This window comes from Danio rerio, chromosome 4 (assembly GCF_049306965.1).
Source record: "Danio rerio strain Tuebingen ecotype United States chromosome 4, GRCz12tu, whole genome shotgun sequence".
Lineage (NCBI taxonomy): Eukaryota > Metazoa > Chordata > Actinopteri > Cypriniformes > Danionidae > Danio > Danio rerio.
In genome coordinates, this window is record NC_133179.1 from 67280001 (window position 1) to 67306530 (window position 26530).

Below are 26530 nucleotides of genomic sequence, written 5' to 3' on the forward strand. Positions count from 1 at the left end.
GCCAAATGAAGCACTTCGAAAAGCTTACAGCACCTGGTATTCCCAGGCGGTCTCCCATCCAAGTACTAACCAGGCCCGACCCTGCTTTATTTCCGAGTTCAGATGAGATCGGGCATTTCTTTTTTATTTTTTTTATTATTTTTTATTTATTATATATCAAAAATTAAAAACAGTTACATTCAGGTAATAATACATTTACATTATATAAAGCCATTTGAACATATGTATTCCCAGTTAAAAAGTCTTTTTCAAATACATCAATCTTGTCATTCATCTTACAGTAATAGAAAAGAGCATTAAGCAGTTCAGACATTTTTCTTTGAAACAATTTACACACAGACAATTTGCCATTCTTTTGTTTAACAATATTCCTTCTATTCCATATCACATTTCTTGTAACTGTTAAAAAGAAGTTTATGAACCTTGTGTTTTTACCTTCTGTTTTACAACCAAATAAAAATAATGTTTCCCATTCCTCATCAACAACTTCATTTTCAATCCCCATTTCATTTAGCATTTCTTTAATTTTTCCAATAAAACATTTTAACTCTTTGCATTTAAAAAACAAATGTAATATACCTTCATCTTCTTCATTACAAACTTTACATCTTGCATCATTTGCCAAACCTATTTTACACAATCTCATTTCACTTAATATACAGTTTTGTCTTAAAATGTAATCAAAATTCTCTAAAACGGGACTTTTCCACCAAGCTCTTACATTTTGCCATATTTCCTTCTTTTCAATATTGGGATATAACCTTTTCCAGTACTCTTCTGCTTTGGGTGTAACAAAAACATCTTTACGTAAACAAGAATAGAACATTTTCAGTATACCATCTTTAAACGCATATTGATTTTCTTTAAAGTTTATCACCCTTCCTTCATCGCTGTGCATTTCAAATTTATTTTCTATAATTTCTTTCCATTCTTTTGGTATATTTTTTTTCAAGTTGTTAAACTGATTTTCAATAACTCTTTTAGTTTCGTTTTCATAGTTTTCTATTATTGCATCTTTTATTATGTGCGCCTGTACATAACCAGGTATCACTTCATATAAAATATCTTTAATTTGCGTTATTCCTGCATTAAACCATTTCTTATAAAAAATAGTATTATTCCCTTCTTTAATATATTCATTTAAAAACAGCGGTTGCTTTAAAATCTCGTCTTCACTAAATGAACAATCAATATGCTTTCTAAAATCTCCCCATGCTTTAATAACCTCTTTATAGAATTCTGGAACTTTATTCATCATATTCTCTTTGGGCTTCATCCATAATATATATTCTTGCATTTCCCCACATTTATTTAAAAAATACCTCATCACATCTTTCCATACATGTTTTTCTTCTTTCCAATATTTATTTACAGTTTTAATTCTTATGCTTTTCATTCTGATTAGTGGATCAATTAAACCTAAGCCTCCTTCTTCAACTTTACCAATTATGGTGTCATAAGCTATTTTGGAAGGTTTTCCATCCCATAAGAAATCTAAAACAATAGCTTTTATCTTTTTATACACACTCATTGGCAAACTTAATTATATTATTAAGGGGAAAGTCAGAATGTGTGAATATAAAACCAACTTTACCTCTATGGACAAGCTAAGCTTGACAACATTCAGTTTCAAACACAATATGAGGAAAAATAGCAAACATAAGTGTAGATATTTACTGTGTGTACAGCAGATGTTTTCACCTCCTCTGAAGAAAAGCAAATCGGGCACGAGGATGCCAATGAGTACATCAGAGGGGTCTTAAAGGGGCATTTACCACATCATGACAGGGTGGACAGCAATTTCAAGGACACGTGCAAAATGATTAATATAATATTATAAAAATAAAATAAAAGTTATTAAATTGATTTTGTTAAACAACCTGTTAAAGACAGTGAGAATATTTCAATATCTTTTTAATTTGATCTAATTTACCAACATTTAAACTCACTCAAGTTGTCTGCAGTGTGTGGACATGGCAAAATCACATCCATTCAATGAAAGAATGACGCAAAAATTTACAAAAACATATTTCAAAACACTGATAATTCTACCTGCATGTGCGTAAAGGTTTAACCAATTATATCAAAACATCAGAGTTTCTTTATTGCACATTATGTCTATATAATACTGTTCAATCATGAGACATCAAAGGCACTTTTTAGTGATAATGACCAAGCTAGTGAAACTAAAACATGAAGTAGTAATGGGTACTTTTATACTTAAAGGGCACCTATTTTACCCATTTTCAGCATTTAATATAAGTTTGTGTCTCTAGAATGTGTCTTTAAAGTGTCAGCTCATAACACCCATCAGTTTATTTGTTATACCTGTTAGATTTCCTGCTTTACACACTTAGTCTTAGTGGATTAAACAAGTTTTTTAAAATTGTCTTAAAAATGTTTAAAGTAAAGGTTTTGATCAACTCCAAATACTGTATATATACATATATATATATATATATATATATATATATATATATATATATATATATATATATATATATATATATATACATATATATATATATGTATATATATATATATATATATATATATATATATATATATATATATATATATATATGTGTGTGTGTGTGTATGTGTGAGAGAGAGAGAGAGAGAGAGAGAGAGGGAGAGAACGAGCGAGAAATGTATCAAGAAGTCATGACTGCAACAGCAAGTAGCAAAAAAAAAGCGAAACAAAAGAAAAGACTTTTATTTTGGCTTGGTGTGACGTCATAAGTCTGCGCCGCTCTTGCGCTGGATTCAGCTGGAGAAAGGTTTGTTTTAAAGCGTTTACACTTATATTAAGCGATTGATTAAAGTTTCAGGCTTTTTCATCCGATGCTAAATTATGCTGTTAATGCATAATGCTGCTGGTGACAACATTATTTGAACACTTTATACTATGTAGTATTATTTTACTCACAGTATTGAGGGCTATTGTTTGAATAAACTAAAGAAACAGAAACAGTGTGTAATAGGTGTTTTAATGAAGGTTTAATTGATTAAATAGCATAATGTCATTCCATTCTAAATATACATCACTATGTATGAGAAACGGAGTACTAGTTTTAATCAGCCCATTCTTTATAGCTCTGACTATAGAGGTAAAGTTGGTTTTATATTCACACATTCGTTCATTTATAAGTCTTTGTATTGTTTACCATGTTACTTTGAATATTTGATTTGAATTAGCATGCACGTGTGACTTCTAAACAACATTGTTTATTGGACTGTGAACAATGCTGTACTTTAATAGTCATTGGCTGCTAATATGATTTTGCTATTTAGAGTTTGCTAATACTTTTTTCATGAAGTTATATTATTAAGAGAAAAGTCTGAATGTGCGAATATAAAACCAACTTTACCTCTATGCTTGGACATACCTGATTTCGTTTTTGTAACTGTTGAAGCAAGTGTTGAAGAGAAGTTATTTTATTTCTGTTAATTTTTTTTAATTTATTTTAAACAGGACATTTTTATTGTTTTGTTTATTTTAAACAGGATAAAGTGTCCAAACACAGAGAAAAAAAATCCTGCTGAAGCGACTGATCTCCACTCTGTTATAAAGATGGCGTTTATTAAAGAGGAGAGTGAAGATGTGAAGATTGAAGAAACATTTACAGTCAAACAGGAAGATCTGCAGGAACAAACAGGTTGGTTTTCATTCTCAAACACCAACTCAGTCATATAGAGGTAAAGTTGGTTTTATATTCGCACATTCATTCATTTAGAAGACTCTATATTGTTTACCATGTTAATCAAGCTCTTATGGACCGTTTCCACTGAGTGGTTCGGTTTGGTACGCTTTTATGGCCGTTTCCACTGTTAAAAGGCGTACCGAACCAAACCGTACCGTACGATGTTTGAAATACACAGCGAGAGATTACAGCGGAATTATAAATACAAATGCAGCCATGGTCGATCCGGGCTCAAACAAACCCTGTCGTCGTCTTGATAAACAGCCAGAAGAGCAGATTTACCCTGTGCCGCGTAGTTTTTTACGAGCCAGTCTGAAGCCAGAGTGGTTTCGCATTCTTCCTTGTGCTCGCCGCGCGTCTCTATCTGAAATAACAAACTTCTTGAGCTGATAATAATATACGCGCTTGATAATTGACAAGCTTTGGAAACCCGATCCTGTGAGAAGCTGACAAACGCAGGACACATTCTGTGACACATTCAGAAAGAAAAGGACAAACGTGGGAGTGGAGCGCGGAAAAAAGGCGAAGCCAAGGAGCAAGTTATTTCTTCAGCAAACGTGAACAAACTGCCTTGTCTTAATCTTTATTGTCACCTTTTGGACTAATATGAACTGGGAATGATGGAATGACTCTAACAGAGGCTACATGTGCTGCTGAATATTACAGACACAGATGAGAGGTTTTCACTGACTGTAGGCTATACTCAGGGCCGGTGCGTCTATAGAGGCGACCTAGGCGGCTGCCTAGGGCGGCAGTATAGAGAGGGCGGCATCTGCGACACCTCCCTTACCACCCGCGTCCTCAGATATATTCGCCCATAGACGACAGAATAGAGAGGGCGGCCTCAGCGACACCTCCATCAGCACCCGCGTGTCCTCAGTTATATCCGCACATAGGGCGGCAGAATTGAGGTCCGCGACACCCGCACGTCCTCAGTTACATCCGCGCATAGGGCGGCAGAATAGAGAGCGCAGTGTCCGCGACACCTCCCTCCCTCTCTCCTTCAGCACCCGCGCGTCCTCAGTTATATCCGCGCATAGTGTTCTGATTAAGAGGTCTGCGACACCTCACTTCATTTTCATAACCGGTCACTTTCATTTTCACATTAGGGTTGAGGGCGGCATGATCGTCCTCTGCCTAGAGCGGCAGTTCAGCTTGCTCCGGCCCTGGCTATACTTTGTGTTGTTTTGAACTTAATTAAGGACGAAATGTCTGCTTTGTGTAGTTCTTCTGTAGTTGGTAACATGTCAGAGACTATAAGGGTCTGTATGTGTTCATATATCTTCATTTATTTAATTACTTTATATAATTACAGACGTTACAGTAGGCTATTTCGCACCGTCATTGATCTGCAGTTATAATCAACTAATGTTCATAGAAAAGTTAGTAATAAACATTTATACGCAAGTATTTATGTGTGTAAAGCATCTGTTTTGTGAGAAGTGCTTTTCATATGATATGTGAACGACCTAAAACCACGCCCACCAAAAGGGTACCCTTGGTAGTGGAAACGCAAGCCTGATAAAGGTGACCCGTACCGACCTGAACTGTACCATACTGTACCAGTCAGTGGAAATGAGCCATTTGGTCCAGGGTCAAAACCAAATTTTTAAGCACTGTAAATGAATAGATATGCTCAATTCTTTCAAATGCCTTATGGGCATCTAAAGAAATTAAGTCCTTTGGATTAGTATTATTTTTAGGTAAATAAATAATATTAAATAAGCACATAGGTTATAAGATAACTGTCTTTTAACAATAAAACCAGTTAGACCTGGGTGAATTATCTTTCTCATGACTTACTCCACTCTGATTGCCAGCACTTTAGCCATGATTTTATACAGCAGAGTGAGCTGATCGGATGATAAGATTCACATTTAAGTGGATCCTTACCCTTTTGAAGAAGTACTGTTATAACAGCCTATGTCATGAAGAGGGGAGTGATTCCGAAACAAGAGCTTTAGCGAATACCTTGCACAACAGGGGTGTTAACTTGGCACAAAACTTCTTATAAAACTCAGCCGGGACGCCATCAGGGCCTGGTGCTTTTCTGATTTTTATTTATTTTTTATTGTATTTTCAATTTCAGAAGGTGTTAAAATTCCTTCTTTTGTCAACTGATCTAAATCACAGAGGGATGGTAATTCTTAAAGAGCCCATATTATGGGTTTTTGAAAATTCCCCTCCATGTAGTGTGTAACACAGCTCTAAGTGAAGTGAAGTGTCCAGCTAAGGCTTAAATCTGTAAGAATACAGTGTTTAAAACTGTTGATTCATCTATAAAAGAGTCGAATCATAGTGCTTCAAACGAGTCGCCTTGATACCGACTCATTAGGTGTTTCGCCATGACGTACGAACGAAACAAAGTTTTTCACGTGCACGCGCAAACCCGGGAGATTTCAAACCTGAGGCCCCGCCCTCTGACGCAGTAACCCAGACACACACACACACACACACCCACAAACACACGCACACCCACAAACACACGCACACCCACAAACACACGCACACAAACATGCCGGTCGATTGAAGTCACACTGCAGATGGATATATTGAGTCTCTACCCAAAGATGAAACATCAGCATTATAACCAAGCAGTTGGAAACTTCTGGAAGCTACATGCTACAAAGAATACTTCATCTGAGTTTGTTAAAGGAAGGATCAGTAAAGAGTAACTGATGGACGTCAGGATGGGTTTCTTCCTACATTTCTCAAGTGTAAGTACGTGCGGTTAAAGTTGTTGCCTCGTTTACTCTAGCTTGCAAATGTATTTAGTTGTGATTTGTTACTTGTAACCGCGTGTACTGTATCAGGTTAACTGGATATATTATCTTATCGCGTGCAAAGTCACGTTAAAAACGCGACGCGTGCTGTTTGTTTATGGAGCTCCGTGCTAGAGTTCTGCTCCCGCGATTTATTCGGAAATGTATTCCCGCGCCGCAGAAATCTGGCGCGGGGAGAGAGAGAGAGAGAGAGAGAGAGCGAGAGAGAGAGCGAACGAACGAACGAGCTTTGTGTACTTTGTGCTGTGTGTGTGTTTTTATACAGACAGCTTGGCTGTCTGGACTGTATACTGGGTGATATTTGGTTGTGTTCTCCGCTCTAGCGGGACCGGGCGCGGCGGGCAGAAAACGGAGCGGGTTCTCAGGCTAAAACCTGGCGGGTGCGGGCTGAAGCGGGAGCGTTGTCATCCGGAGGTGTGTGTGTGTGTTTTTGTGTGTGTGTGGTTTGGCGAGTACACGACTGTCTCCTTCGTTCGGTTATCCGTGGCACTATCCACTCGCCATAGTGTGGCAGCTAAAGTCCACGCCTACACTATCGAGCGTGTATGAACTGTGATTACTTTTTAAATTGCTGATTAGCTATTGGCCATTTCCCTCTCTGACTGAAGGCAGTCGACCAATCGCGACAGACTGTCATCGGCCCAATCAGCGCAGATTAGCTTCGCGCTAAGGAGGGGTTTGGGAACAAATGAATCACTGGACGATTCATACAGGAGTCGCTGGGATAATTAGATAAAAATAAATGCAGATTATAAGACCATGAAAGTGTTTTTTGACCTTGCATGCATATTAGACTGTTGTTGGAGACCCTTACAACCAAGATATGACCTTATTTCATGTATAATATGGGCTCTTTAATAATTAAGAAAGCTCTCAATACGTTCAATTAAGTTTACCTCAGAGCTGTAAATAGTTTTATAGAAGTTTTTAAATTGATCACCAATACCCTTCTGTTCAGTAATAATACTGCCATCATCCTTACTAACTGCTGCTATAACACCAGCCGCTGAGGATTGTTTCAGTTGATAACACAATAACCTGCCAGCTCGTTCACCATGTTCATAATGAATCTGGAGTGATCTTATGTGGAGATCCTCAAGGAGTCATTCCGCTTGCAGAATAAGTATTTTCTTATGAAGCTCTTCAGAAGATGATGTTGATTGTAGCTGATCAATTGTATTATTTTTTTAGATGCATTTGTCCATTGCCGATGGCCGACAAACTTCACGATCAATCACCCCGTCCCACATTTATATTGATATATAACTTATTATTTGCATGTCATCTTAATAGCAATAACAGTCTTTTCATGAGCTGTGTTAAATGTTACATATAGCTGCCGCTTGCAGGGCTGACAGCATCGTGAGGATTAAATGAAGGATTATACAATACCTCTCGCGCTTAAATGTGTAGGTTCAGTGCCAAACACTGTTACCTGTGGACTTGAAGCAACTAGAAGTCTTTTATCCACTCTTGGAAAAGTGTAAATGGTGGATTAACACTCAGCACATGATCACTAATAAGATGTGCCATTATTAATAACTTTTGGTAAATCTGTATGTTATTTTTATTCTCTCATCTTCAGTGCTTCACATTTTCGCAGTTGTATCATCTGAAGGCAGAAGGCATTGACTGAGTGATTGACAGCTGATATTAACCAATCATTTGCATTCAGTTGTAGAGCAGTGAGCCAATAAGTAGAGCACAAAGGCGGGGAAAGCATTGCAGACTTTTTTACTTCGAGTTCACATAACAACTGTTTTAATCTGTTCCTGGTGCTGCGTTTGACGTTTTTAGGTGCAAAGATGCATTCTGCAAAAATGTCGCTTTAATCTGCGCACACAGTGAGGATTTTACAGTGAAAACAATGAAAATGTATGCACTACACTGAACTCAAACCGAACTCTCGTGTTCTCCACCAGCTGTGGGAAAAGCCCTTGTAATGACACAGATCACTGTGCCATGCCCGTAGCCAGGGGGTCTGGGTTGTTCGAACGAACCACCCCCTATGGCCCCCATGTAATTTAATTTAATATTATATAATACATATTATAATTATTTATATTCAACATATATATTGTAATAAAGTGTAATTTCATATAACTTTGGCCAGTAATTAGAATCCCATTGAGCCTCAAAGCCACAATAAAGTGACGCGAGTCTTGTGACATAACCCACTGAGTGGTAACACTTGAATCTTTGATGTGACATCCTCCTTTGATACCTTACTCTTTGGCTCTCTTCTCTTGAGCCCCTTTCACACATGCAGACCTTTCCGGAAAATTTAATTTTCTGGCAATTTTCCGGAAAGGTTGTATGTGTGAACAGGTCCTTTTTAAAAATACCGGTAAATTCGTTCTGGCTATTTTCCAGAAAGAGAAGTTGTAACATTCCCGGTAATATGCCGGAATGCTGCGCTGTGTGAATGCAGAAAGAATAATTGCCGGAAAGAGCGCGTGCACGTCTAGAACGTGCTGACGTGAGACGTCTGCTTGAGCCAATCAGAACAGTCAGACGCGTTTACGTCCGCGCGGTTTATGAGAATAAAAGCCTTTGAATATTTTCCCAGACGCATTTAGCTGCTAGAAGTTAGTCAGATAATGTTTATATGTTCTTCTTAATGCCAACTGTGTAAATAATCATCGATGAGATGCTTATGGTAAGCCTGTAAGCGTGTGCCTGTGAAACAGCCTGTGAGCGCCAGCACACGCACATATTATGAACATCTCGACATGCGAAAGTGATCCTCCATATGTTTTCTTCGAAGTTGTTCACAATACTGATCATCCACAGAGTTTGTAATGTAGTCAAATGTTTACAAATACAAGCGCAGCCGTTTAAGGCTCATTTGTGGTAAATGATGTCAGAATTTACCGGTATTTTGGAATGGATTTGTGAAAGGTCTTTTCTGGTGAATTTTCCGTAACGTCCTCGCCTGTGTGAACAGCACTTTTTTGAATATACCGGTAAAGTCGTTCTGGAAATTTTCCACATATTTACCGGTATCACTGTGTGAAAAGGGCTTTGATCTGTATTACAGATTATCTCTTGTCATCTGGTTTTATATGCAGTCACAGGAGCTCTCGTTTGCCTTTTTTCTGTTTATACCACATCATTTCCCTTCATGTTTGTCAGTATGTTATCGATCATTTCTGTGCATATTATTTTGTTACTCACCCTGTATGTTTCCAAGACCACCAGTGAGTGAGTGTCTGGTTGTTTTTTCTTACGGCACTTCCTCAGCGCTCACCCGACCGGGTGTTTACTTTGACTTTTGCTTTTTCCAAGACTCGCTTCTCAATAAAGACTTGCATTTGAGCTCACTCTTTTTTTAACTCGTGACACAAGTATTTTCTTTCTCATTTGTGTTTAAAGGTCTTTAGATTTTGGCATGATGTCTAGCTTTGAGGCTTTTTTTGGTCTACTTCACTTTGTCAGACAGGTCCTATTTTGGTGATTTCTTGATTGCGAACGTGTGGTAGTATTCAGGTCTGGGTGTGGCTAGAGAACTTGAAGCCGGTGTGATAAATTAAAGTTGTTCTAATGGGATTTTTTTTTCACACAAGTCTGTGTAGTACAGTATTTTGTCTTCAATTTAAGAATAAAAACTTGATTTAAAAACTGCACAATGTGTTTAATTGTGTTATCTTTGACTAATATTTACATTTGTTTGATGATCTGAAACAGTTAAGTGTTAGATTTCTGCTTTGCATTTGTTACAGATTACATACCTCTAGAACATTTCTCATTTAAAGGTGCAGATTTAAAGCTTTATGCAGATATTATACATGTGTCATATGTCTATAAGGCAAATATTAGCAGAGATTCAGCTGTTTTTTTTAACAGGTTTACCAGTCAGGCACAGAATGAAAAAGCATTCCATATCTGCTTTACAAGTTTTACAAAAACAAATTGTTTTGTTGTGATTACGAATATATACAAATAGAAACTGGCCATTTACAGCTTTCAAATTTATGTCTCATCAATATGACCAAAATTAATCTAGGAATAATCATATAAGAATCTGCTTAAATGTGTATCTGTGTAATGGACAGGAGGTAAATATGACAAGATCATTCTAAATATGATCTGCTTTGTCTTTACATTTAATGTGCATCAAAATTAAGATTTGTGTAGCCAATGTTTTCACTTCCTTTTCACTGAGTTTTAATGATTTACTAAAAAAGTAAACTTATTTCTATTTCAGACCTACGAGGAGAGTAAAGAGGAGGAACATCATGTCAAAATTGAGGACAAAACTCATTTAGAGACTGATGGTGTGTTAAATGTGAGAGACAAGAGTTGTTTTACCTGCACTCAGTGTGGAAAGAGTTTGGCAAGCAAAAGCAAACTAAAGACTCACATGAGGATCCACACTGGAGAAAAGCCATTCACATGCACTCTGTGTGTGAAGAGTTTCAGCCACTCATCATCTCTTAATCAACACATGAGAATCCACACGGGAGAGAAACCATTCTCATGCACTCAGTGTGGGAAGAGTTTTAGCAAATCATCGTCGCTTTATAAACACATGAAGATCCACACCGGAGGAAAACCATTCACATGCACTCATTGTGGGAAGAGTTTCAACCACTCATCATTCCTTAATCTACACATGAGGATCCACACTGGAGAGAAACCATTAACATGCCCTCAGTGTGGGAAGAGTTTTAGCAAATCATCGTCGCTTTATAAACACATGAAGATCCACACCGGAGAAAAACCATTCACATGCACTCAGTGTGGGAAGAGTTTCTACGATTCATCATACCTCAAAAAACACATGAGGATCCACACTGGAGAGAAACCATTCACATGCGCTCAGTGTGGGAAGAGTTTTAACTGCTCATCACACCTTAAAAAGCACATGATGATCCACACTGGAGAAAAACCATTCACATGCACTCAGTGTGGGAAGAGTTTCAGCAAATCTTCGTCGCTTTATAGACATATGAGGATCCATACCGGAGAAAAACCATTCACTTGCACTCAGTGTGGGAAGAGTTTCAGCCACTCATCATCCCTTAATCAACACATCATGATCCACACTGGAGAGAAACCATTCACATGCCCTCAGTGTGGGAAGAGTTTCATCCACTCATCACACCTTAATCTACACATGAGGATCCACACTGGAGAGAAACCATTCACATGCACTCAATGTGGGAAGAGTTTCAGCACATCATCACACCTTAAACAACACATGAAAATCCACACTGGTGTGAGAGAGTATATGTGCTTGGAGTGTGAGAAGACTTTTATTACAGCTGCAGATTTGAAACGGCACCAGAGGATTCACACTGGAGATAAACCGTACAAGTGTTCACATTGCAGTAAGAGGTTTACTCGCTCAGGAACCCTGAAAACACATGAGAGGATTCACGCTGGAGATAAACTGTAGACATGATCAGTGTGTTCTAGGGTTTGTTACCGAAACCCGGTGCCATTATAGCACCGGTACCATGGTAACCGGTATGCACCGGTATTAAATCAGCGTATGAATTTCGGTGCTGCGGCATGGACGTGAGGGTTGCATGAAAAAAGGCACATATAGGTGTTGTCACAGCATCACTAAACATTTAATATTCAACTCGTTTAGTTTTGACTTCATTCATTTTTGATTTCTGTCTTGAACACATGATTTATTTACAACACATTTTTAAACACAATAGTTTAACTGACTCGTTTCTAATATCTAACGCTACTTTTTTATGCTGACAGTCAGTGCAGAACATTTTACTAGTTATTTTGCAAGACAGTATTCAGACAAAGTCCCTTTAAGTATTTTATATTCTTTTATTTAGATTAAAGTGTAATTTAGACTTATCAGTTCACTACGAAAGTTAAAATAATTAGTCAAATTATTTTGTAACTGATTTGTTGTGTAAATCAAAAATATATAGTAAATATTTCTTAAGGAGGCTAATAATACTGACCTTATTTTTATTTATTTATTTTTATTAAAAACGGCTTTATTCATGAAATAAACAATAAGAAATAGGACTTATTATGACTCCAGAATATTTATGTTTTAGGAAACACTGTAAAAGTTTTCAGAAACATTATTTTAAATGAATGGGAGGGCAAAATGAATCGACTTCAACTGTAGGCCTGTTAAAGTTTACAGGTGCAGCAATGTGCCTTGATGTACTTGAATGTTAGAAATGTGTTCTCCTACACCAACGTTACTTGTCAAATAAATGAACAAGGAAGATTATTTTGAGTTTGTTATTTAATTATCTTGTTTATGAAGACTGCAGAGTGATGGATGAAAACAAATGACTTCCAATAATGTTTTAAGTATTTTGTGATATATATGTTAAAATGTGCTCCTAAAAGTATGTGGCCCCTGCCCGCCCCCCACAGGTTAATAGTAAGCTAATGTAATTTCATAATGCAAATCTTAAATTCATGCTAACCAACAAATGATCAAAGGAAATGTATTAATGTAATACAATATTAACTGATGTTTACTTTAAACTGTAATTATATTGTTCTATTAAAATAATTTTTAAAAAATAATTTGTCAAATAAAAATAAAAGTCGTCCACCATCATTTTGTGGCTAAAAAGTGTCGATTCAGGCACCGTTTTGGCACCAGTATCGTTTTAAAAGTAGCAATTTAGCACCGGTATCGAAAAACCAAACGATACCCAACCCTAGAGATTCACTCATTCGGGGCAGCTTAAGAAACACATGGGATGGTTTGCGGTATGGTGTTGACACATGTAGCAGCATAGAAGGAGCGCTCCCATACACACTGGTATTAATGTTCCAAAATGTTTTGATATCTATATATCAAAAAAGTAAATACATTGTACTTACGGTGTTCATAATGTCTTTTAGAACAATTCTGATACTCTGAAGGTGAAATACAGCTAAGGTGGGGACAGGTTTGGGGGTATGGATAGGTTTAGGGGTGGATAAAGGTGTAATTAAAGTTTAATTCGATTAACCAATCAAAAGTGCAATGTAAAAAGTAATATTCACTAAATTGTATTATGTGTCACAATATACACAGTAACTATATTGAAATAAATTAGTTAAAGCACTTAATAAAAAGGGGGATCAATCTTTTTCTTACATTTGTTTCAGTTTTTACTTTGGTGTAATGTATATGTAACTTTAATGTATATACAGAAATACCTTTTTGTATAGCACTCCATAAAAGGTACTAATTTAAAGAAAAAATCTCTGAGGGGTATATTCATTTCCGCTGAGCACTGTGTGTGTGTGTGTGTGTGTGTGTGTGTGTGTTCTGCACTTATTTCTACATTAATTAGTACACTTCTCACAAATGTCTTTTAAATAAATAGTTTTGCCTTGTGTTATACTGTGCCTACACATAGCTTACTATTAAATTGCAGAGTGAAAATGTATAAATGTGTTAGTTTGTGTTCTGTGGTACAAACATTTGAAAAATAACAATTTTGTATGTATTTATGCTGCAAATGCACACTTTAATGGCTCTGATGTGAGCCATAAAACTCCTGAAGAACCAGAAATGCATTTAGTACATTTAAATAATTAATATATATATGTATATATATATATATATATATATATATATATATATATATATATATATATATATATATATATATATATTTTTTTTTTTTTTTTTTTTTTTTTCAAATACAAACATTCAAACTGTTTTGCCGAGGGATTTAGTGTCTTTACTGGCTGCAAATATGACATAGATGAAAATACTGTAAGTGGTTATCTTTGTGCGTGGAAGGCTTTACTCTAGGTTAACAGAAAAATTTATTATAATACAATTCAAAAAATAAAACAAAATACAATTTCAAAACGTGGGTTTAAACATGTGCTGAGTTAAAGTAGATTTAAAACAACAAACAAAAACTAGACCTGCACTGAAAATAGCTACAACAGCAGTAGACAAATCTTTTTTTAAAAGCATTCCTTTTTTATAACCCACTGTATTTTACAAAAAGTGATTTAATGGCTCCCAGGAGTCTTTCCATTTCATCCCACTGTAAATCAGAAAAAGACATTTAATTATAATTATGTTTACAGGATAGGCTGTGATATTTAAATTAACATAATTTTAAAAAGTAATTTGCTGCAAACACAGATATATTAGTTAAAGATTATTACAATTTTTACATTATTATCTACAAGAATAATTGTTTACATCAAAAAACAATAATAGTTTGTTCAACATATTTCCACCACTGTATGACAGAATTATATTGTGTATTTGTGACACTTACCATCCAGAACACGGCTTCCATCTGACTCTGGCCTCTTCAACACCCTTTAAGAACATGAGCATTAAGCAACATTGACTGTTAGTACTGAGTGACTAGAATTATTTGAACATTTAGCATAATTGTTTGACCTAGCCACAACAATATCTATTAAATGAAATATCTAGAAAGTCAGCATAATTGTCTTTAAACCTGTTCACTGTCAATGTCACTCAATCAAGTACTTTTAAAGAAGCAGCTAGATTGGCTTTGGTTGTAGAAGGCATTGAAAGCAATGTTAAAGTTGTCTGGAAACGTGCTGACACAATGCCTGACATACCATGTTACACACATACCAAATATTACAGTTAACAGTGGATCAAACCAGTAGGACTAAATTCATGTTATATTAGTTGTGATCAGATTAAAATGATTGTGCTCATTATAAAAATTAAATGTTTTAGAGGCAAAAAAGCAACATTTTCAGATTTGCCTGGTGTTCTAATGATTTCAACTACCACTATAAATACCCACACATTATAAGCTAAATCATGCTTAAATTAAAAAGAACCACGGGATAAATCTTTTATTTTTATTTTTTTTATAAAATATATTTTTTTTACTTAAGTAACTTCATACATAAATAAGTGGTCTTACTTCTTTGGACATCCTCCTTTTCACAATCCTGTCATATGGAAAGGTTTTCTGGTTGGAATGTACTTGGCATTCTGCAGCAGAAATATATAACTCTTACTTACAAAAAATACTTAATATTGCAGGAAAGTTCAGAGAGCAATGAGTCTGATATAAATACTGTGAAACATGAAAATTTGAAATGTAAACTGCTTTCACTCAATAAACATTCTTTTTTAAATAGTTTTATAGTTTTAGTTTTATATTCAAATTTTAATGTGAATTTTTATTTATAGTAACATTTACATTTACACCAAATGAGAGAACAGCATATTTTGTATAGCATATTTCAAACACATCTTTTTTTTCTGTTTTACTGTAAACAATGTGTAGACTAGTATAACATCAACTTTAGGCAATGCAGTGGCGCATTAGGTAGTGCTGTCGCCTCACAGCAAGAAGGTCGCTGGTTCGAACCTCGGCTCAGTTGGCATTTCTGTGTGGAGTTTGTATGTTCTCCCTGCGTTCACATGGGTTTCCTCCAGGTGCTCTGGTTTCCCCCACAGTCCAAAAACTTGCTGTACAGGTGAATTGGGTAGGCTAAATTGTCAGTAGTGTATTTGTGTAAATAAGTGTGTATTGATGTTTCCCAGTGATGGGTTGCAGCTGGAAGGGCATCCGCTGCGTAAAAAAGTGCTGGATAAGTTGGCGGTTCATTCTGCTGTGAAAATTGTTTATAGAGCGCGCTGATTGGTTTGAACCAAGCCTTACTCATGCAGTAATGCATCACACTGTAAGACGTAATAAGACACACTCAGGCACAGACGCCCAGTCTGCAGGCTGGATTACACGCTATTATGTCATGACCGTGACGCAGCTTCAAAAATTTGTTTCAAACCGGAAGTACGAATTTGCTTGAAATAACGCAAAAACAACCAATTTACACTTTTTAGTGAAATATAGGTGTCCTAATAGTGTTTTTAGCAGTGTGGGACACATATACGACTGTCAACAGCTCAAAAAATGTGTTTTGGTGTTTCGTGACCCTTTAATATAGTCAGACCTGACATGAATACATTTGTTCAGAAATACATTTTTGATTTAGTTTTACCTAATAATGACAACATAATTTTGTATACACTATGCCTCTGTACTCAAATAATGTACTTACAGCAGTGCGGGCAGAATCTACAACACGGGCAGCATTCCTGTGTTTTTTGTTGTTTGCTGCCCATGACGACTCCTCAATGTTTTTTTGTTTTGCCATGATGCTTGCTTTTAAAGCAATGGCAGCAAAACAATTTCTGCACGTTTTGCAGTTTGAAACATTTAAAGCCCCACAATTATGGCAAGGCTTTTGTTTGGGTTTTTTCATTCTCTCTGGAAGGAAACAAAATATATATATTAATATTAATCATAGACAAAATACATTTTCATTGAAAACACTGTATCTTAAAGTTTTTAAAAAAAAATACAATAATAGAAAAGATTATTTACAGGCTATAAAACACATTTTATGTAACGTTATATGCACATAGAATAATTTAACATATTTAATTACTCAATCATTTAATATATAAATGTATAAATTATTTAACAGACAAAGACATTTTTAATGTAATTAGTAAGTAAAAGTAAACTATGGAACATTATGAATTCAATGAACTCAAAATAGCAATAGAAATTATTAATTAAAATTGCATATATATATATATATATATATATATATATATATATATATATATATATATATACATAGCTTTGGATAAAAGCGTTTGCTAACGTTAAATGAGTAAACGTATATGTAAATATCTTGTCAGATTAAGCTAAATTGTCTGAATAAACTTGCCTACCAAGACTGTAAGTTATTGCCTAACATGCTAACATATGAACTTGACATGAATTGGTCTGAAGTCAAGCAAGATTAGCACTTATTTTTAACGTGTATTATCAAAATATAATAACCTAGATATACATGTGAGCAATGCACATAGACAAACATGGTGTGAAGAACAAAATTTCTTTATTTAATTTGTGGAATCAGTGTACATTAACTCACCGCTGAAAGCGGGATCAGTACGGCGATGGATGGATGTTACGTCACGTGACACGATTTCCCGCTTGCTTTTTTAGGGAAATGTGGAAAAATAAATATTTTATAATAAAGTGTTTTTATTTTCATTTCTTGCTTGTAAAGCGGCACAAATATTCGAGTGTTTGTAAAAGTAACATGAAAAAAAAAATCCTATTGATTTTTTATCAATAGGGATTTCGGTTAGGTTTTTATTGGCCATCATAATAAGACTTCATGATAATAAAGTATAATGAAATGTTAAGAAAATGATAACAACCAAAATCATTAAAAAAGAGCAACGTCAACAAAATCTTTAAAAATACAGATCAAATTAAAGTCTAGATGTCCAAAAACAACAATAAATCGAATCTAATATACAGACCTCTAATACAAAGAGCATATTTTAATATTTCATATTATCAGTATTTCTTTATTTTGTTTTTTTTTTGTAAAAAAAAAAATAATAAAAAGGGTTTCTGTTTCTGAATATAAGTTGGCCAACACAAAGCTTTGTTATATATAAGTATTATGAATATATAAGCTTCAAATTTCTCTTTTGTCTCAAGCTTCGTGCGCCATTAATGTAAAATAACAGATATTACATTATAAATAACTTCATATAATCGTTTTATTAAAAAAAACAAATACTATGCGGACATTTATGAATAAAATATTAAAAGAAAACATTCAATTGATTTATTTTTTCTTTTATATGCTCATACAACTGCATTCACGTGGGCTATATGCTACGAGGCTTTACCATAGGGCTTTAGGCGTCTTGATGTGACGTCCGAAGGGACCCATTGAAAGCAATGGAGCTCCTGTTGCGTTCGTATAGTGACGCCTGGGAGCACCTTTGGCGTCCTCATGTTGACGCGGAAGGTGTTTGACCATACTTCAGTTTTTGACGCCTTCGGAGTGAGCATGGGTTGGTTCATTATATAAGAAACCAAATTCAGTGTTTTTCAAGAAAATGGACCTCAGCTGTGGTGTTATAGTAAAACACATTGAGCATCTGAATCACTTTAGAGAAACAGACATCAATAATCAGTATATCTATCTCAACAGTGGTTAGAGATGTTTTTTTGTTTTTGTTTGGCTGCAGTGCATGTTAAGAGAATCATACAACATCCATATATAGTTCCCAGCATGCACTGTAGGAAAAACTCACCATAGTTGAGAGGCATAAGCTGATTCTTTATGTCTGTGTTTTTTAAGTGTTTGCAATGTTTAATGTGCTTTATGATCTGATAAAAGCATTTATGAGCTCCATTTTCTTGATACAGTACTCCTTTTGTGATACAACATTAGTTAAAGTTAATAGGTCAAAACCATTAGACTGATTTGACCATTGACTAAACCACCACAGAGTCAATTATCCAGAGCACAATTGCTCTCTTTATACAATGTTTGCCACAATACACAATTTGGCAAACAAAGAGAGGCTTACATTAGAAATCGAGTCAGAGTCCAAGTAAAGCAGCTGCTGTTCTCCTCAATGGTGACAGCTTAAACACAAAAAGTCGTGTTGTTTTATTGCTGTTGTAAAAAAAATGTAGTTATTTCATAATATTATCACTATATGTAATTTTGTAGAGTGTGGCAGAAATAAGGCCAAACAGGTTGTTAATAGGTAAAGGTGCCGTTTTTGGAGTTGCTTGATGATGCTCTGCTGAAACTTTTGAGAGATTTGATGTGTTTTATTTCAGTTTATTTAATCTACGGCTGTGACTGAAGTCAGTTGTTGTATTTCTCTTCTGTTTCTGCTTATTAACAGCAGGTGTTCATCATCAGTGCTCAATCATCACTTAATTAACCCCATCATTGTCTCATTATCTTTAACTGCTGCTGAGTTAATTTTGCTCAATTTAGAGAGGGACCAAATATTCACTGAACTGGGTAAATTTCACTCTGAGGATTTTCCTGTGTGCCTAAGCAGTATAACACTGTTTTAGGATCTAAAATTTTATTCTTAAAAAAAAATTCTCAAGCAAAAAGATTCCAATGACGCGTCCACAGGTACTTGAAGAATATGGTTAATACTGAGGAAATTCACACTTAACTATTTGCATATCATCAGCATGCTGTAATCCATTTCTTAAGCAGCAAAAGTCTTTTTTAGACTAGTTTGTTGGCCAGTTGTAGTCAGTGCAATGCTAAACGTTATTGTTCCATTATAATTTGTTTTGTCTCTCATCGTCCCACAACAACATCATATAGTTTAGAATACTGTACAGTTTTTTTATAATAATTATTTTAGTGTCCATTTCATTCAGCATTTTTAAAATTGGGGGCATCCACGTTTTTTTGACATACTTTTACCCAAGGTCTTTCAGGTTTCACCAAGTAAAATGTAAAACTTTTAAAGACATTTTTAACAAAAAATCTTTAACAGTAATCTACTGTTACTAGATTCATGGGATTATTATTCTTTCTAAAACCTTTTAAATGTTATAGCAAACTCTATCACTTGATCAATAAAAAGGCAGACACACAAGTGCACTGTTAAACCTATTAAAACTGGTGATTGTGTATAAAAGTTTAGAATTTTTTTATAAATGTCACACATTACATTACTTATTTTATTATACGCTGTTAAAAATTGTCCCATTAAAAAACAGTAAAATACTGGCAGCTGCAGTTGCCAGCAATGTACTGTTATTTTACAGTATGTTGCTGTAAAAATACATGGACTACATTGATTTACACAATACTCAAGGGAACTCATTTTGCTCACTGAAAGCAACTGCCTCAAATTGGTCAACTGCTGAATGAGTTTATGAAGTAATGTGCTATATATGCTTAGAAGCATACTTATAATGATAACTTATTTTAGTTAATTAGAAAAGTTCGGTTTAACTCTAATGTCTTATTTTTCACAACAGCACACATACATGTAAATCTGGAATCACCAGAGAGATTCTGACTGCATCAGCAACTAAACAGCCGCTATCTTTAAATAGAGAAACATGCAGAATAACATCAGCAGTTCATTGTTCATCTTTAACTCATACACTGGCTCTACTCTCCTCCACAACGGTGACATACAGAAGAAATTAGCTTCAGGTTTTACAGTAAAATACTGTTTTTTTCTTGATTTAACAGTAATCTACTGGCAGCTGTGGTTGCCAGCAATCTACTGTTTTTTTACAGTCTATTTCCGTAGTGTAAATTAACAGTATATTACTGTTAAAATACATTTTTACACTGTGTTTTTACCTCTCACACCTTTAACCCTTTAAACCCCAGAGCATATACTTCCGTTTTAATTGAAGTGTCCACACTACTGAGTGTTCAAGAAACATGGAGCAAAGCTGAAGTAAATTCATTAATTAACTGACTAATTAAATGATAATTGAGGATTAACAATGAATAAATGAAGAAATACTGAAGGGAAAAAACAAGAACAGAACATACAAAACTTAAGTCACAGCTTTATAATGAAATAACCTGAAGAACAACAAATGATTAAATCATGTAAATGATCAGCGGATGATTAAACAACTCTACAAACATCATCACCAGCTACACTTATTACTTAATACATGTATTTTTGTATAACATCTACTAAAGTTCTTCTTGAGAAAAAGTTAAAGTTTTACGTCACCATCATGGAAAACAGAGTTTGCTTTAGTTGGGCTCTTAGCCCTGTCATTTTTAACATTTATATATCTTGGCTGCTGCAATTGATAAGAACTTTGTTTAAAAAGCTCCTTTGTTGTGGCAAGCCAGCCAAAAACCTAAATAAGATCTGGTGATGTTCATGTTGCTATTAAATGGCAGAGTCTGTTCTCATTTAGTATAATAAAATTTACTGCTCCTATTCAATGTTAAATCTATTGTCTTATATAATATGTCTATATATGGCAATGATTTCTGGAAGTTTTTAAGAATATCTTGGACAATAACACTGCTCTATGGTGTAAATCGCACTCAAAAAGACATCAATAATCAGCATATGAACCTCAATAATGGTGACAACTAACAAAATTAACAGTTTAACTCACAAACAGGCAACTGAACGTCTAAACATAAACAACAGCAGAATCAAACACAAATAAAGAAAACTGTAAGACCATTATACAACATTTATTTATACCGCAATGCATGATGGGATATTTGTACCGTGCCACTCCCAGCATGCATTGCAGCATGAAACATTTGAGATGTTACCATTATTGAGATACAAGGTCAGATTCATGAGGTCTGAGTGTGTATTTATCATAACTGAACTGTTTTTGTATGTTATTTCTTAACTGTTAAGTAATTACGGAGGTATCTTTTCTGTTTCCTCTTCTCATTAATTAAATTAATACCTGCAACTAAGTATAAAATCTATTGCTTGAGGCCCTTCTTCCAGATTTATAACAAAACATTTATCAGAACTAATTTCAGACAAATAGATTTCTCTATTTATTGACTTCCCAACTTTATTGCTATAGTTCAAACGTTTTGTAAACTCTGTATTACAGCAGTTGGAAAGTCTGCTTAAATGAGTTCAAGGGTGAAGAGCCCAACTAAACCAGCCCCTCACTCCATTACGGTGACACAAAAAACACCTTAATTTCTGTTGGATCTCAATGAGAATAGTATGGAAGTCAAATTAGTCAGTAATAAGTGTGTCTGCTGTTGTTTGTGGAGTTGTTTAATGATCCTCTGCTGAGACTGAAGCTGTTTTTTTTATTTGATTTTATTTAACGTTGTAACTCAAGTCACTGTTTGTGTTTCTTGTTTATTTTCTTCAGTAATTGTAATTATTAACAGCAGGTGTTCATCAGTGTCTGAATTCACTCATTAGTGTTCATTAACTCTGTCAGGTGAACTATATTAGTTAACTAGTGTATGGAATAGTGAACAAGGACACAAAGTGTGATTTTAAACACAGATTTCAAAACATCGAATCTGAACTCTGTTCGCTCACAGTTTTCTGCAGTTGGTTACTTTCTCGAAAACAAAAATGTTACCCAGAATGCACTGTTTTTAACAGAATATTACTGTTTTAGTGAAAAAACATTATTTTACCGTAGAATCTGACCGTTTTTTAACAGCAATTTTTTACAGTGTACTTAAATATTTAAATACTTTAAATGTAAAATTACGCATTAACTTGAGCAGCTGTTTTCCCATGCTAACTGTCTCTGTTTCACTGATGGTTGCTTCGTTTTAAATATATTTACGCTCATATTTGCTATAACTTCGAATGATCACATCAAGTTCAGCTGGAGAAAGAAATGGTGATCTCTTTTTTTTTCAGATGTTGTCATTGTCACTCGTAATATCATTGATAATGCCTTTTTTGTAGTCGAGTTGGTCTACTTAAAGTTGATTGACCTGACTTTGAAACCAAAAACTCAAGTTCAAGTTTAAACTCTGAGTTGTCTGAACCTCCTTACTAAAACAGGCCCCAGGTCAGTGTCCTGAGCAGTAAACACATGAAGCACATTTAAACAAATGTTATTGTAAGAAAAATAATTAAAACATTAGGATAGAGTAAAAATTGCCTTTTGGAATAAAAAGTTTAAAGACTTTTTATGGCCTAAAATTTTGATTTTAGAATTTAAGACCCCAGCGGAAAACCTGTTTAAAGTCAATAGCTCTGGTATTTAATTATTATGATAATGATGAAATTCTAACTCAGATACTATCTGTGAGACATAGAAACAAATTTACACCCATAAAGAAATTGATGAAAAAAGGGAATTGTGATCAACATGACATATGCAAATGGAGAGTACTAAGCCAACTGTAATAGCAGATATCTTCTATGAGAATACTGTAGGTCAAACATCGTCAGCTCAGGTAAACCTTTTTAATTTATTGTTCTTGTCTATTTTATATAGCGCCAGTGCTCAAGGATGCTTTACCAACACCAGGAGAACAAGAAAAGCAATAACCATAAGAAGGTAGAGAAAATGGGAGACTAATAATACATAAAATAATAAAAAAGACACAAGAACAAGTAATAAAAGAAACTCGTTCCTATCTTTCAATGAGTGCTTATGTGCATTTAGGAGAACTAGGCAGCACACTCAGGGCTGCAAGATGGATTTAATTTAGTATTCTTATTATTAAAATATATCTGAATGAGGATCAAATGACTGAGTTGGTCTTTGAGAATGAAAATTAACCTGTTTGTTCCTGCAGATCTTCCTGTTTGACTGTGAATGTTTCTTCAATCTTCACATCTTCACTCTCCTCTTTAATAAACGCCATTTTTATAACAGTGTGGAGATCAGTCGCTTCAGCAGGAGTTTTTCTCTGTGTTTGGACACTTTATCCTGTTTAAAATTAAATAAAACAATAAAAATGTCCTGTTTAAAATAAATAAATCAAAGAACAGAAACAAAATAACTTCTCTTCAACCGTCGCTTCAATGTTTTCTTTATTTGAGAGTAATTAACAAAAAGAAATCAGGTGAAACATTTAATTAAAACACTTATTATACACTTTTCTGTTATTTTATTCAAACAACAGCCTTCAGTTACTGACAATAAAATAGTACTACTAAAATACTAAAATAGTTGTATAAAGGGTTAAAATAATATTTCCAACAGCAAGAACATAATTTAGCATCGCATAAAAAAACCTAAAACTTTCGAACTTTAACTTTAAATCGGTTTATATCTGTGTAAACATTTTAAAACAAACCTTTCTTCAGTTGAATTACAGCACTAAAGCGGCGCCGCCTGATGACGTCACACGCCACGCCAAAATAAAAGTCTTTTTGTTTAGCTTTTTTGCCACTTACAGTTGCAGTCATGACGTTTTGATACATTTCTCCCATAGTTTTCACTTTACACTATATTTGCTCTCTCACACTCAAACCTTTAATCTAAACATTTTCTTAACTTTTTAAATCCACTTTATGATGACTTGTATATGTCTAACACATTACTTTCATATTAATATCTGAGTCCAAATCTCATCCTCCTAATTATGACCTCTTCTTTTCTATTTCTACATCTTCATAGGCCTATATAGACTTTCTTTTTTTCCACATGAATTGTCATCTCTTATTATCTGTGTTCAACGTTTCCTGCCATTCTTTAGCAATATCTTCAGTAATATTTAATTTACCTTTACTTACAGAAGCGTTAAAAGCAGTTCACATAAAAATCACAATTCTGTCATTTACTCATCCTCTACTTGTTCCAAATCTGTTTTTCTACTGCTTAATGCAAATTAAGAGAATACAGAGGCAAAAACAGCCACTATATGCTTCAACAATTCCTACTTTGGACATGGCTGCTTTTTTCTACATTTTCTTGCACAGAAAATGTTCTTGGAACTTGATTACAATTGAACCACTAAAGTCACATGTTTTGACAATGTTTTTGGTTCCTTTTCTGGACTTTGAGCATCTCTGGACTCTTGCTGTCTATAACAGATGAAGGAGCTCTGAAGATGAACAAAGCTGTCAGGGGATTAAAACAACAGGTAGAGGGACAATCGTTCTCGAGTGCCTAGTGTACAATATAACACATGCCTTCCACCAGTGCTGATATACAGCCACATCGCACTTTAAAAAAAAAAAAAGATTCATTTTTTTTTATTATTGCAATAACAACAGGCCGATACAACAAACAGAAATACAAAAAACTGATAGAAGGCCACATCACACTGCTCCTCGTGTGATATATAACTCATATATATTTATTCATTTTCTTTACAGCTCAGTCCCTTTATTAATCTGGGGTCACCATAGTGTAATGAACCACCAACTTATCCAGCACATGCTTTACGCAGCAGATGCCCTTCCAGCTGCAACCCATTACTGGGAAACATGCACACTCATTCACACACACCGCATGCATACCACATCTATGGACTTTGGGGAAACCAGAGCACCTGGGGGAAATCTCACGCGAACACTGGGAGAACATGCAAACTTCACACAGAGATGCCAACTGACACAGCTGAGGCTCGAACCAGCGACCTTCTTGCTGTCAAGCAAACATGCTACCCACTGCACCACTGTGATGCCTCACATGTGTAATTATATAAAGTATTAAACTGGTATTGGTGAAGAACTATGCTTACTAAAAGGCTCCATTCAGATGTACTGATTGTAATGATCTGAGCAATCTAGCATGTGTTGTTATAGACACCTATGATTATTTGTCCTAAGACAGAGGTTCTCAAACATTTTTTATCAAGTACCACCTCAGAAAAACATTGTCTCTCCAAGTACCAGCAAAATGAGCAGTATTGAAATACAGTAGCCTAGTAGGCCTAGTAAAGCAGCTACAACTCTGCACAGATAAAAAAAACGTGGCAGATTACCTCAGAAATATGGACTATATGTCATATATGGCATATTATATACATCATTTTTGATATATTTTGAAATGTGTGTAGCATGTACATGACATATTTCATTCCTCTGCGTACCACTAGAAGGAAGCCTGCGTACCACTAGTGGTACACGTATCACAGTTTGAGATCCACTGTCCTAAGAGAAATAAGGCAGGTCCTGTTCATGTAATATGCTTTAGGCTATCAAGTTGGTATTGGCATTAACAGCTATACCTGTTAACATGTTTCATATATGTAAAACGACCCTATTCAATTAAATATCAGGCAGCTATTAATAAAGATGACCGCACACAATGATGAGCCATTTATTTAAATTAATATGTGACACAGATATTTAAATGTCATTGTTGCAAACAAGTTACAGGAGTAAGTACAGTTGTTGTTTTATGTGATGTTCACCACTGTAATTACACCATAGTGAAACAGAGGTCTGAGAAATGCTGTAGTTGGTGTAGGTAGAGCAGGTTAATCACGTTAAAAGTTCTGCATTGTGTAGATATGAAAGTGAACTCTTGTCATTTAATTATCCTGTATAAACTGTCTGTACAATAAATTATCTTGTGATGTAATTATTTTGTGATTATAAATATTTAGATGCATGACATATTTAAAAAAAATCGACAGTATGTGATAGCTTTACTGTGTTAAAAGCAAAAGCTTTTGTCACAGGGTATCGTATATATGCTTTTGTAAATGTCTATGCATATGTATGCACAAACACAAATGATAAATTGAGGGAAAAACATCTTAGTTACCTATCAGGTGAATAAGAGGCTTTCGAGAAAGCTGAGCTGCTCACACATGTTCAGT

The 26530-nt window shown here is 34.9% G+C and overlaps 2 protein-coding genes and 1 long non-coding RNA gene across 3 annotated transcripts in view; 2 read left to right on the plus strand and 1 right to left on the minus strand.

Moving 5' to 3' along the window:
* The window catches only part of LOC108182572 (uncharacterized), a 123237-nt gene that overhangs the window by 84798 nt on the left and 11909 nt on the right, over positions 1 to 26530 (plus strand). The window lies entirely within an intron of this gene.
* LOC137489803 (uncharacterized) lies at positions 2741 to 13563 on the plus strand. The gene is made up of 3 exons (XM_068217841.2): positions 2741 to 2780; positions 3508 to 3659; positions 10695 to 13563. Exon 3 carries the CDS (start codon positions 10851 to 10853, stop codon positions 11886 to 11888), a length of 1038 nt encoding a protein of 345 aa, XP_068073942.1. The 5' UTR covers positions 2741 to 2780; positions 3508 to 3659; positions 10695 to 10850; the 3' UTR covers positions 11889 to 13563.
* On the minus strand, positions 14096 to 24113 carry LOC101884401 (uncharacterized). The gene is made up of 6 exons (XR_660074.5): positions 24053 to 24113; positions 23533 to 23682; positions 16502 to 16710; positions 15355 to 15425; positions 14722 to 14765; positions 14096 to 14481 (listed from the first exon to the last, which is right to left on the minus strand). It is a non-coding gene; the product is annotated as an uncharacterized lncRNA (long non-coding RNA).

Bases quoted from the DNA above. Each gene is read 5' to 3' on its own strand.
- LOC137489803 (XM_068217841.2), top strand. From the start codon at position 10,851: ATGAGGATCCACACTGGAGAAAAGCCATTCACATGCACTCTGTGTGTG.